The 14,268-nt window shown below is 41.4% G+C and overlaps 1 protein-coding gene across 3 annotated transcripts in view; it reads right to left on the bottom strand.

Annotated features, from left to right (window-relative positions):
- Positions 1-4,074: 4,074 nt before the first annotated feature.
- pkn1a (protein kinase N1a) overlaps positions 4,075-14,268 on the bottom strand; it is a 59,012-nt gene continuing 48,818 nt past the window's right edge. For all 3 annotated transcript variants that reach the window (XM_083765662.1, XM_083765663.1, XM_083765661.1), the window contains 13 exons: positions 13,930-14,005; positions 13,056-13,191; positions 12,516-12,600; positions 11,843-11,925; positions 11,031-11,106; positions 7,591-7,682; positions 6,860-7,036; positions 6,013-6,075; positions 5,833-5,909; positions 5,260-5,402; positions 4,954-5,061; positions 4,610-4,690; positions 4,075-4,294 (listed from right to left, as the gene is read on the bottom strand). In XM_083765662.1, coding sequence (XP_083621788.1) covers positions 4,091-4,294; positions 4,610-4,690; positions 4,954-5,061; positions 5,260-5,402; positions 5,833-5,909; positions 6,013-6,075; positions 6,860-7,036; positions 7,591-7,682; positions 11,031-11,106; positions 11,843-11,925; positions 12,516-12,600; positions 13,056-13,191; positions 13,930-14,005 — 1,401 coding nt within the window. In that variant the 3' untranslated portion in view covers positions 4,075-4,090. The remainder of the gene's footprint in view (positions 4,295-4,609; positions 4,691-4,953; positions 5,062-5,259; positions 5,403-5,832; positions 5,910-6,012; positions 6,076-6,859; positions 7,037-7,590; positions 7,683-11,030; positions 11,107-11,842; positions 11,926-12,515; positions 12,601-13,055; positions 13,192-13,929; positions 14,006-14,268) is intronic.

Below are 14,268 nucleotides of genomic sequence, written 5' to 3'. Positions count from 1 at the left end.
AATTTGTTTGTCATGTTTATTTCGAATATGCCAATAAACAGAACAATTCCTTGCAATTCACAATGAAAAATAATTTAAATAAAAAAGTTAACAGAAAAAATAGCAAGAAGAAATAAAAGGAAAATACAATAAATAAATCTAAGCATATCCGAAAAGGAGTGAGAAGAAGTAAAAACTTATAAACTCCCACCCCTCTTTAACTGAAATTACTTTTCAGTTACACATACATCCATATTATACGTAATCCAAAGATTGTCTATTTTAATATATAGACAATTTAATACCCATATAACAAAACATTCTACACAAATATAATATAATATATAATATACATAAATATAATATATTTTGAGTACTTGTGAAATCAATTTTCTTCCTCCCTGTATCTTGAAAATATCATGTTTTTGTACATTGCTTTAAATTGATTGATGCTTGGACATTGCTTTTGTTCCTCGCTCAAGCTGTTCCAAAGTGTTACACCAGAAATGGAAATGCAGAAACTTTTCAATGTGGTATTACGATTTAAAGTTTTAAAGTTGAGTTCTCCCCTCAGATTATAACCTCCCTCCCGATCATGAAACAGATTTTGAATATTTGCCGGTAATTTATGGTTCTTGGCTTTGTACATTGTTATTGCTGTCTGGTACGCTACAATGTCTGTGAATTTGATTGTATAAAAAGTGGATTTGTGTGTTCCAGATAACCAACCTTGTGAATAGTCCTTATTGCCCTCTTTTGCAAAATGACAAGTGAATGAATTGATGTTTTGTAGTTGTTACCCCATACCTCAGCACAGTAATGGAAATATGGCAAGACTAAGGAACAGTAGAGGGTGTGAAGTGACTTGAGATCTAGAACCTGTTTTGCTTTATTTATGACTGCTATACTTCTAGCTACTACAATGAAGCTGATTCTGATTCTTCTGAGAGAAGAGCTGTCAAGATTTGTCAAAATGTTTAACTAAAATACCTGATCTACAAAATTGAGTGATTTTCCTTATTTAGGTGGGGACTACCTGGAACCTCAAAGGACCCTTAGCTGTGGGTCGCACAACTGTAGGCCTACTAATGGCAGAATGAAGGCTGGAAGTTAATTAATTTGTTGGGAAACTTGAGTAGAGGCATATACTGGAGTATAGTTTTAAGTTGTTAATTGAGTCAGCTTTGGGTTTTATTGTTCTATTCTGTTTTCCTTATTGAGAGCTAGTACCTTGGTTTGATGTTTCCTTCCTACAATTGTTAGGTGTCCATTTAATCATTTGCCCATACATACATGTTTAATCTGTACCATCAGTTTAAATTGTGTGCAGCAAATAATAATAATGTGGAGATACAGTACTTGATGGGCATTCTGATGTCTGAGTTCTTATGTAGTAAACAGGTAATTATTATAGCATGCTATCTTAAGTTACAAGTAGTGAGAGAGATGACACACACACACACACACACACACACACACACACACACACACACACACACACACACACTGTGAAATGTTCATCTACCTTTGATCTTTTTTTCCTGCTTCTACTTCCCAGTACACAGTAAAGTCCTGAGTGTCAATTTAACTGTGAATCTTTCCTTTCTATGGTCTGAAACAAACAACACTCCAGTACACACAGCCATGTTTTCTTACCAGGTTTTCTTTATAAAATAACTCTTTTAACATGGTTTTTATAGTCGTACACATGATAAGTAGAATACACACCATCATACATACACTTTCACCACAAACCTCTTCAGACACATAATAGTCATAGTATTCTAGAGCAGTGGTTATCAACCTTTTCAGGCCGTGTCATCCCAAAATAATCATCTTTGAACTGGGGACCCCACCCCAAAAAAAAATCATATTTGAACTGGGACTTTCCCCCCTGACAAGCTATCATATTTTGTTGCGAGCTTGTTATTTTCAGATTGTATATATGTTTTGCCTCTGTCTTTGGTCATATTTGACAATTTGGCCAATGTGTGACAAATGTTTATAGTATAGAGTATGCGCATGCATCACTTTTCCACCCGGACACACCCCTCCTCATCTGGACTCAGTGGCAAAACATTGAGCAGCAAGGAGAATTGGAGTTTGGAAGCGCTTGTTGGAAATCACTCAACAGCCCTGCTTTACCACTCCTCCTTGTGATTCAAGGTTGAGTGGTTAACCAGGCTTGGAGGCAGCAGGACAGTGCATTATTGTTGAAAACGAGCACTTCCAAACTCTTGACAGTGACACTTATATGTGTGATATATGATCCATGGGTCCAGGCCCACAGGTTGACAACCACTGAAATAGAGTAGCCCGTCTTCCATTACAGTGACACACAAATCTGGACACTGGTGGCTAAACTATGAAGGAATTAATTTAAATTGAACAAGATTGTAGTCAAACTGTTTAACCACTCAACACACACAGCCAGTGTTCCAATTTTGGGCTGGTCGTTACAGAATTTCAGAAATGTTCATTTTGCTATGTGCCGAGAGCTTGTAGATCGGCTATTTCCGCAATCATTGTACGCCAAAGTATAAAAATGGGGTTCAAGTGGTAAAGGGTTTACACAAAATCAATGAGAAACTATAAAGATAAGCATTGGCTGAAACAGACGTAATATTGTATCATAGTGAACCCTGTGATCCAGGACAACGCCGACTGCCACAAAATATCTTATCAAATGTTTGTTTTGCTGTAAACCTGTGGGTAAAATAATGGACATACCAGAGCAGCTTACCTACAGTACAGGTGGCTTCAGATGAAAGACCAATGAAATATAACAGTACATCTAAACTAGTACATTTCTTTACTCTTGCATGATAGATATGTCTTACTTTTATCACATCAGCATGTCAAGTCTCAGCGTTTAAATTAGTTGAATTTAAGAATGGCAAATGAAGCAAAACACATGTCCAATCATATTGTACTTGCCGATGCTCTATGTGCATTTTTATTTTATGACATAATGAATTAAGAGCAAAACCAATCCCAGTCAAAGGGCAAGTACATGTCAGCTGGAAATTCAACAAGACTTTGAATTCCTTTTTCCATCCTTACGACTCCTTTTTAAAAATAGTCACAATCACTCATACAACTAAGCTAACAAACAAATATAAAAGTAAGTCACAAAGGATAAGTCTGTTGCTGTGAACGCATTAGAATCTTATCTGATTGACAGACTCATTCTCTTGAGCAGTGGTTCTACACCCCATCGGTGACATGACAACTGGAATTGGGTAGCAATTGAATGTTATTGTCAAAATACACGCGATTGTTCTTCTCAGTGATGACAAACAAAGAATACATATTAATTCTACACATTCATAATTCTGCATCCTTGATCATGTTGACAAGTCAATCGGATCCTCTCACATCTTCAGGATTCTTAGAGGAATACAACCATTTATGTAACATACTTCAACATCCCTATTGCATACCAGAGGATCACAAATGTATACAAAGGAACCCAGAATAAAAACAAATAGCTTCTCTGTGGAGCAAGTAGAAATGTAAGGCATCAATTTTAAGAGGCCATGCACCAAACTACCACCATAAGTCCCCTCAAATGTCAATTTGACTCACAGTACAAAGACTCCGCTCATGGCTGGGCAGTGAACTACACAGGACACAAAGGAGACTGGAAAGTGGGGTTTAAAGGGATAATGTTTGCAAGATTCATAATAGGTATAATTAGATTCAATACAGCACAGCAGTCACATGGTTGTTGTTTTAGAAATGGAGAAATGGGGGACAAGCTTGGTGCAAGAATGAGGAGTCCTTTCTTTCCTTTGGAAACAGTCATTGTTTTGTTTCTTATGTAATAGAACTTCATTTCCCATCAACCCTTTCTCTTGACAGGACACAGCCGTGCACCAACTGATACTGCAGTAACTGTCTGCATTCATTTTTGCCAATAGTACAAGCAACGCCTACAGACAATACATTACGGATCAACATTCATTCACAGTATGGTGGCAGAAAGACGGTCAGTCTGTCAGTAGCGACACCCGGTCCACCCAATAAAACCACCACAAAAACCTTCTAAATGACCTTTGTGCGAAGGTCACGTGATGTCGAACGCTGCGACTTTCAAACCGCTTGTCCATTAGCAGAGGTCAGAGACATAGTCAAAGTCTTTGAAGCTGTCCTGGTCCTTGCGGGAGAGAGTGCGAGGTTCTCGGGGAGGCGTGAGCGTCGGGGCTTCGGTGGTGAACTCCTCGTCGAAGTTGCTGACGTCCTCCTTGCCTCCAATGGAGGGGACGAAGGGAGGGGGGAGTTTCCTCTGCAGCAGTAACTCCCAGTCCAGACCCTGACCAAAGGGAGGGGAGAGAAATGGGGCTCACAATTACAGATTTAACACTAATTATATAAGGATGTGTATACACGTCTTTAGAATCAAAACCACGGGTTGCCTTGGACATGTATAGGCGTCTTTAGGTCTATTTTATTGATTAAATACATACAAATTAGAACTGCCATCCTAATGTTTTTAAATTGGCGTCATGGTGGCGCCATAAAAGGTCGCAATACAGCCCTGGGTAGGCAGAGTTTTTCTGCTGTTGCAAATGCACATGGATTTGGAACAAAAAGCCATAAAGAGGAACAACAAATATAGCCTTCTCACCCTGAAAAATGGCTGCTTCTTCACCTCCTCTGCGTCTTTCTCACCAGAGCCCAGTCTTCTCTCAGGGTTCCTCCTCAACAGCTGCTCACGATGACACACACACACACACACACACACACAGACACACACACACACACACACACACACACACACACACACACACACACACACACACACACACACACACACACACACACACACACACACACACACACACACACACACACACACACACACACACACACACACACACACACACACACACACACAATGATAAGACATCAGTGTGTGTACATATGCATTTCTGTGTTGAAAAAGTAATATGCATGTGTGCATTTTCTTACCCTCCTCATAATTCCAATGGCTTCAGTGGAGAGGAAACGTGGGTAGCGGACCTCATCGTTGACGATGCTGTCAAACACCTCTTCTTCATCATCTCCTGGGAATGGAGACTACCATACACACACACACACACACACACACACACACACACACACACACACACACACACTTTATATAGCACTTTGTGTGTGTGTGTGTGTGTGTGTGTGTGTGTGTGTGTGTGTGTGTGTGAGGGTGTGTGTGTGTGTGTGTGTGTGTGTGTGTGTGTGTGTGTGCGCGCACTTGTGTGTGTGTGTGTGCGTTCTCACCTCTCCCACCAACATCTCATAGATCAGAACTCCCAGACCCCACCAGTCCACTGCCCTGGTGTAGGATGTGTCCGTTAGGACTTCTGGGGCCAAGAATTCGGGGGTCCCACAGAACGTACTGGTCCGATCCCCGAAGCCCATCCCTACAGGAGAGAGCGAGAGAAGGAGAGAGCGAGAGAAGGAGAGAGGACGGATGGATGGATGGACGTCGTGGGCATAAGACGCCAAGGTAGAGGAAGGAAGGAAGGAAAGGAGAAAAGAGAAACACTGAAGGATTAGGGCACTGTTTCGGGACTTGTTTGTGGGTCACAGACCATTTTTATGGGTCACAACTCGAGTAAAAATCCCATTTTCTTTTCCTACAACAAAAAATAAGTATTTCAAAAGATATTTTACGCATCTTAAAAAACAAACAATAAATAAACAATTAAAAAAATAATAATAATAATAATTAAGAAGTAGTGAAAACTGACGATCTGCAAGCGCGAAGCAGTGCGTTGAGCAACCTCAACCTGGGAACCAAAAATGATAAAGGGGAAAGGCACACTGTATGTAAAAACACAAAGCACGCACCTTCTTTACACAGGCCAAAGTCAGCGATCTTTACATAGCCGTCTGTGTCCAGCAGTAGGTTGTCTAGTTTAAGGTCACTGGAACGTGTGAAGAGGAACAAAATGGAGAGGATTTAAACAACACCTTCACATCATGGAACAGTAGAGAAGGTCCAAAACATGCCACTGAATGGACACTTACCGGTACACAATCTTATGTTCATGGAGATACTGCAGTCCAAGAACCACACAGGCCGAATAAAACCTGTGGGGTTTAGCAATAAAACAACACTTGTAAGACAAGTCATATGTTTGTGTGAATATTTTTAATTCACCCATTAAGACCTGGAAAGCCTCAGTGTCACTTTAGCTTTTAACCAGTTTAACCATAATTTTGGCTATTAACAAAATAGCAGATGTACAAGTGGCACCGAGTGCAACTATGAGCTTGTAGATTATTTTTTTAATCGTGAACATTTGAGAAAATCTTTGAATATAATAGTTTTAATGCGAACATCAAACAAAATTTGAGATGGGGGTCCGTGGCCAAATACATATAATTTTGGGGGTCCTTGACATGATTTTTCTTTATGAATCGACCTCAGGTCTTACTGGGTGGAACAGGAAATATGCAATTAATTAGAGGAACATCTAGCAGAATCACTTTTGCAGTCTGACATCTAGTTTGAGGGAAGTAAACGGAATGGGGACAGTTGGCACAAAGGCTCACCTCAAATGTAGTTTTGAGGTTTACTGTTCTCAAACTAGAGGCCTTTAGGTCTTCCAAACCTTTGTTCTAGTGTACTAGCACACTTACTAAAGTACTGTACTTAAGCACAATGTTGAGGTATTTTTTACTTTCCAATTCCCAGTACCTTTACTTCTACTCCACTACATCCATCTCAGAGGAAAATATTGTACTTTTACTCCACTACATTTATTTGAAAAGCGACGCATTGTGAGCTTCTAGATCTGCTATTTTCAAAAGATTGTTATACATTTGAGAACTATATGAGACATATATACACATATGAGACATATACACGTACACGGCTCGGGGCTCAGTGAAGACATCAGTGTGGATGTGCATCATCAGGTCGCCTCCCGCCGTGTACTCCATGACGAAACACACGTGTTCTGGCGTCTGGAAACACGCAAACAGGTTGACCAGGAAGGGATGGCGCGACGTGTTGACCGTCTCAAAGATCCGCTTCTCACACATCAGACTGGGGCAAGGAGAACAGTGTTCATTTTGACAGCAAATTCTGATTCAGTCTTAGTCTTTTGAATAGCACACAATTTAGTTTTAGTCCCGTTTTAGTCATCCAAAATGGTTTAGTCTTATTCTTGTCTTGGTCGACTAAATATCAAAATCTTAGTATTTTAGTCTTTGTATTAATGCAGAGTTAATTTTGACCAAATATATAATAGTCTAAGTCTTTTGAATAACCCGCCATTTAGGGGTGAGAGAATAGCATGGAAAGAAGAGAGGACAGGAAAGAGAAACGGAGGTGAGGAAAGAGGAATGAGGGAGGTATGAGAGAGACATAATTAGACAGTGCTTATTTTGGTCTCTTCCAAATCTGAAGTGAAACCGTGCTCCACCCACAGATGTACTGTAATTATACTTGTTTGAGGCGCAGAAACGTATAGATTAAATGGGAAGAAACTGGATGTTGTGGACTGAGTTTCAAATAGAAAAAAGGAATGGGACATGATCACACACCCTCTAATAGACCATTACAAAAACACATAAACACACACACACACACACACACACCTCTCTACTTCATCTCTAGCTACAATGTCTCCTTTCTTTAGGGCCTTGATGGCATACATTGTGCCCGTCTTCTTATATTCGGATAACAACACCTGGGAACGACAAAGTGAGGTTATTCACATTTACAATAATATAATCAACTAGAACTGCACTCTGTCGAGTGCATACTTGCTTGTTGCACACTAGTAGGCCATAAATGGCCTACTAGTGCGCAAGCAGAGCATGCAAGTACTTTCGACCGCTACAAACTGTCAAATCTCAGTAATGACTACTTGCGCCTGATACGGCAGTGGTGCCAGATTGCATACATGTATACATAGGACTCGGAGCATTACCTTTAATCCTCCCAACACGAAAACATATCGTCATTACGTCACCATCGAAAACTAATTACACTCTGGCATTGGGTCCTTTTTTTTTTTTTTTTATAACTTTATTTATAAGATTTTCAATTTTTTGTAGACAAACAACCCCACATATACCCCACCCTCCCCGGTTCCATCACAAAACAAGACAACAACAACAACAATAAAACAACAAAGAAATAAAAAATAAACAGGTAGCAATATAAATAATAAATGAAATAAATAAATACAATAACATAAAATTAGCCTTTTCCTAGATTAAGGGGCTACACAGTGAACCAAATTACATGTAGGAAAAACACTTAGGGCACATCATCAAAAGACAGTAAGTCGGAAGACAGTGAAAGGGTGAATTCAAGGAAAGGGGACCAAGCCCTTACAAATTTCTGGCGGGATTTGAACCTGTTGTATCTGAGCTTCTCCAATGGTATAAAGGATAGAACATCCTTGACCCAACTTGTAAATGTTGGAGGTTTATCAGATTTCCAATTGCGGAGAATAAGTCTCCTCGCTATGAGTGAAGCAAAAGCTATGAAATTGGCTTGGGGAGAGGTAATTGGTGCATCGTCGTTGGGAACTCCAAATATAGCAGTTATCGGGTTGGGCGCAATTGGCATATGACAGATGGTTGAGAAAGCATCAAAAATACTATTCCAAAATGGGTTCAAGGAAGTGCATCCCCAGAACATATGTCCAATGGAGGCTGGCTCCACATGACATCTTATACAAGTAGAGTCAATGTCAGGATAAATTTTAGATAGTTTTTCTCTCGAGAAATGCAAACGATGTACTATTTTGAATTGAATTAGGCAATGTCTAAGACATAAAGAGGTAGTATGAATACGCCTTGGCATTGGGTCCTTTAATCCACATCTTTATTATGTCATCATTGAGAGCTAGTTATACATAATTTGTAAGTTGATTAGCGGTATACTGTGGTTACTTTGCGCCGTATTTGTCCCGCCAATTTTGATGCGTATGCACCGTCCCAGCAAATGACGTAATGACTAATTGTGCCTGATACGGCAGTGGTGCCAGATTACATACATGTATACATAGGAGCATTACCTTTAATCCTCCCGACACTAAAACATATCGTCATTACGTCACCACCATCGAAAACCATTGGTTTTATACATATACATAGTATATGTATAACTAGCTCTCAATGGATTAAAGGACCCAATGCCAGAGTGTAATTGGTTTTCGATGGTGACGTAATGACGATATGTGATAATTTTCTTAAATTTGATTTGATTTTAGAACTAGACAAAGTGCCAATCGGCACAGGTCTCCACCAGGGCAGGTCAGGTTGTGGCCTCATGGTGGCGCTATAACAGGCTGTTGAGGAAGATTTGGGCCAGAGGTTCGTGTTGGAGGGATGCAGGTACAATGTTTTTCCATGTGTGCATACATAAGTTGTATACAGATCGATGCAGTTATAGCTAAAAACAGGAATTGGCCTGTTATAGCACCACCGTGAGGCTGATTTTGAGGAAAAAATTGTGGCATGTCGTCCTCGGCCTAGTGAAAATGTGCGTGTATAATTTAACGGAAATTGCACACTGTGTTTGTGATTTGTGGCCTTTTTTCGAAATGGACGAATCGTGTGAGCTTTGGAAGCCAATCTTAGCCAATCAGGATGGAAGATGGGAAATGGTGGCGCTCCGTGTTGATCACATGACTATGGAGATAGTGTATACCGATTTGCGTGAAATTTGGATAAAATCTGAAGGAGTAATAATAGAAAATGTGTATTACATATGTCGGCCTCCTGGTGGCGCTATAAAGAGCAGATGTGAAAAATTCCAGGCAAAGGTTTTTCCTTGGCCTCTAGGGAGTTGGCATACAAAGTTATCCACAGATCCGTGCAGTTAGAGGTAAAAACACCTTTCGGCCAGTTATAGCGCCACCTTGAGTCTGAGTTGAAATTGTTCATGTGGCATTTCGTCCTCGGCCTAGTGGGAATGTGGGTGCACAATTTCACGGAAATCACGCGATGTGTTCATGATTTGCAGCATTTTGTTTGAAACTGAGCACTCCTGTGAACTTTGGAAGCCAATCTTAACCAATCAGGATGGAGTCTGAGAAATCTGAAAGACCGGTTTCGTTGAATGGCTCTAGAGAGACTGTGTACCAATTTGTGTGATGTTTGGACAAAATCTGTAGGTGTACTGTGCAAAAACTTGTTTTGCACAAAGCGGCCTCCTGGTGGCGCTATAACAGGCCGTTCTGGAAAGTTTGGGGCAGAGGTTCATCGTTGGCATCCAGGGAGTGTGTGTGCAAAATGTGGCATCGACCGGGTTAACGGTGGCCGAGATTAGCTGCTCACGGACACACGGACAGACGGACGGACACACGGACGGACACACGGACGGACAAAATCTGTAGGTGTACTGTGGAAAAACTTGTTTTGCACAAAGCGGCCTCCTGGTGGCGCTATAACAGGCCGTTCTGGAAAGTTTGGGGCAGAGGTTCATCGTTGGCATCCAGGGAGTGTGTGTGCAAAATGTGGCATCGACCGGGTTAACGGTGGCCGAGATTAGCTGCTCACGGACACACGGACAGACGGACGGACACACGGACGGACACACGGACGGACGGAGTGCAAAACATACTCTCCCCACATGCCTTCGGCCTGGTGGAGACAATAATAAGTGAGAAAACGTCACATCCTTTTTTGATAAAGGTTAATGTAGTATAATGCCAACATTCATAAACAAAAGGCCTGGGCTTTGAAAATGATTACAAATGCCTATTCAAACATTTAACTGGCTAACCTTAAACAAATGAGACCATGGCTCTACTAACAAGGTGCACAAGCATGCTAGCATCGAGAAACTGCTTTTTGACATTCATTTTAATGACCAATGATTGACCTTACTATTTATACAGGATGAGTATATTTATTTACTCAAGTCTTTGAGTGTTTCTTTTTGTGATATGATTATTCCAACTTATTCATCTGTATCTGTGAAAGCATGAATTTAAGCAAAAAAGTAAACAAAGGAAACATTGCATAAATAAAATGAAAAAGGACCAAAACATTTTCACATCAGTGACATGCGTTTGTACCTTCCCGAAATGTCCTCTACCCAGCACAGCGATCAACCTGAAGTCCTGGAGGCAGAGAGGGTCTTTCCTCTGCTTACTGGAGGGACAGACCAAGGCAGTAAGAATAGGAACCAAACTTCACGGTAGATGCTCAACAGACGGAGATCATCAAGAAAAGATGGACAGAGTGATATATGTACCGGTATGTCTATCGGAATGTTTTTAATTCATTGCTTAGGAGCTGAGATGGTTGTGAGCAGCACTGATGCAATGGTACAAATTTAGCACCATGTGTATAATAGGCTCTATGCACACAGAATAACTCTCCCTACTTCCTTGACAGGTGTTACCGATGATACTAATTAAGTTATTGGGGTCCTTGAAATTGAGAACCACTGTACACAAAATGGAACAGAGCCTTAACTGGCTCAGCGCCGGGCCCCAGAGACCGAGATTAATTTACCTTTGCAATCGATGCCATGCCCGGCATCCCGAGATTTGTTTTATAATTCCACGGACCGTTCACGTCCCCTCCACCACTGTGAGAAAAGTAGCGGATGTTTACTATGGTTGAACCGGAACTTATTGTCGGCCATTTTTGGTGTTTTTTCAAAAACGGTTGGCACTTTCAGCTCTGGCGTCATCTGGCTGTAAACCAGTTCAATACATTAGTATATCATCGGTAACACCTTTGAAGGAAGTAGAAAAGGGGCCCAAGTTCTTTCCAAAATGGCATGTGTGTATAAAGCCTATTTGATCCTGCAATTAGGCTGACTGAAATGGTGAGACATTGCATGTGTGCTGTGTGTGTGCGCGGGTGTGTGACTAAGCACCTGCAAACAGAGGGGGTTTGGACAGGACACTCTGGGGTGAGGTCTGGGGGAGAGAAGGGCTCGATGACAGGCAGCTCCTGCTCCTGAGAGGGGGAGAGGAGAACATGGCAGGCCAGAGATACACAGCAGGAAAGAAACAAAAAAACATGAGATTCATGAAGAGGCAGGAAAAACACACGCAACGAGAGGCATGGATAACGGAAGGAGAAAGACAAATGACACCTAGGAGCCTAGATCTCAAAACTCTAATGTCTGTCTCCTCACCTTCTCGTCCTACAGTACATCCTCCATGGCAGACAACGTCAAACAAATGGCCAATCTACAAGCTCACAATGTATTGCATTGCAGCTAGAAGATCTACCATTTTCACCCAATATCTGGAATAAGGGAGTTTTTACTCTGTTTTAGCCCCCCCCCCCCCCCCCCCCCCCCATTTTCTCTCCAGTTTGATTAGACATTGCCAATCCCCCTAGGCCCTCTCATGTGTATAATCCCTGTTACTGCAAAGTGTCAACCCCCAATGTTTGGTTTCAGGGACCCGACAGTGAGGAGTTTCACTGGGAGGGCGTGCCATGTTCAAAATGAACATGCCATTCTTAACAGTTCTGCTCCGGGCCAAGTCAGGGGCACCACGGAGGAATTAAATCCATCCATTTCTGTCAGTCGGTCTCACCGGAATGTGCGTTTCCGTGTCGCTCTTGTAATCGGAACTAAATGGAGTGTCGTTGTCTAGACTCAGTTTCTCCACCGAGATCTCTCTGGAAAACACACACACACACACACACACACAAACACACATATGCACAAACAGACACACACACCAATGAAGCGAAGCAGACAGACAAATGAACAAGGAAACACAAAAGGGTGGTTAAGACGTGGGCATTGAATGCATAACATGCTTTGCATTTCAAAAGGACACGTAGGGAAGAACGTTTGAGGAGGTGGAGAATCTGGAGATGGTGTTTTCCCGCATATATGACATGTGCACATGTCTGAGATTTGATGATGATTATGTAGATATTATTTTCACAATATTTATCTGTGGAACAGAGTCAAACTAAATGTAATCCCAGTGCTTGTCAGCAGGGTGGAGGGTCCCCAGTTCAAATGATTAAACAAAGGTTGAGAACCACTGCGTTAGGGCACTGTGAACATGTGTGCTTCTTCTGCATATATGGACGGACCTCGGGGTTGAATGTGCAACACTTACCCAGCGTTGAGTGCAAGGCTGTGTGCGTTGGGGCTGTATGTCCCCGTGTTGTTGACGGTGGGGATGGCGTTCCGGAGCAGCCTCACCCAAGTGCCAATGTCCACGTTCATCTGACGAGCACGCAGGAACGCCTTGCCTGGAGGGGGGAAAATGCATTGAGCGACATACACAATTAACCTCCCATTAGCCCGTGCAAAGGCTTTATTTGTTTATTAAAATTTGTATCCCACAATTTTTGTAACCCATTTTTGTTACACAGTGTCAATATTGTCTAATGTAATCCTGGGCACTACACTCCCTCTGCCAACCCGGAGAGAGCAACGGACTGACGTTCTCTTTCTCAAAATGGTGGATAACATAAAAACAATACATATAATAGTATTAATAATCTAAAACAATGATCATAATAAATGTAATACGTAAAAAAGCAATAATACCAATATAATTAGAATGTATCAACAACAGTGTTCATTTAGCATATAGGCATTTATATAATGCAGTGAAATAAAAAATACAGTAGCATTGAATGGATATAACCACATAACCACTTTTCATCCTTAACTCGAGTAAATCAGTGCCTAGTGTCACTGACATCTATACTTCCTTCTACCCAGCTTTACACATGAGAAAAGACAAAAATATCAGCAAACACTAGAGGATGCTGTACTGCAGTGAAACAAAGAATACTGGTAATCTATTCACTTCCCTGTAACATACTATAGGAAACGATATAATGATAGTCATCATATCTTGAGCTGAATAGTGAACATTCTCTCATCACCTCAAGAGGCGAGTCACAGGCGCCAGAAATCCAAATGATGAGATATAAAATGATAAGAACACAGTCAGTTTCATTTCACGTTGTCTGCTTCACCTTGCTGTTTAGAGAAAACCTTCTTCTGCCTCCGGAGGCGAGGAACTCTGTCAATGACTGGATTGAAGAAGATCACCTGGAAAACAGCACACGCACGCACACACACGGGCATCATTATCACAGATGTGTATACTGTGTTCCATTTACAAACATCTTTCTAGACTACCGTACATGTATACTTGTTTTCCAAAAGTGGGTTTATTTGTTTTTGCTTCTCTCTCTCTGTGTGTGTGTGTGTGTGTGTGTGTGTGTGTCTTGTGTGTGTGCGTCACAAACAGCTGATCCGGGTGTCACAAGTTTGGTTTGACCACCCAGTCAGCAAACCTCTGATCAACAGCT

Source organism: Protomyctophum parallelum (genome assembly GCF_964188405.1).
Source record: "Protomyctophum parallelum genome assembly, chromosome: 5".
NCBI lineage: Eukaryota > Metazoa > Chordata > Actinopteri > Myctophiformes > Myctophidae > Protomyctophum > Protomyctophum parallelum.
The sequence above is the reverse complement of the archived record's forward strand: the minus strand, read 5'-3'. Positions and strand labels throughout refer to the sequence as shown.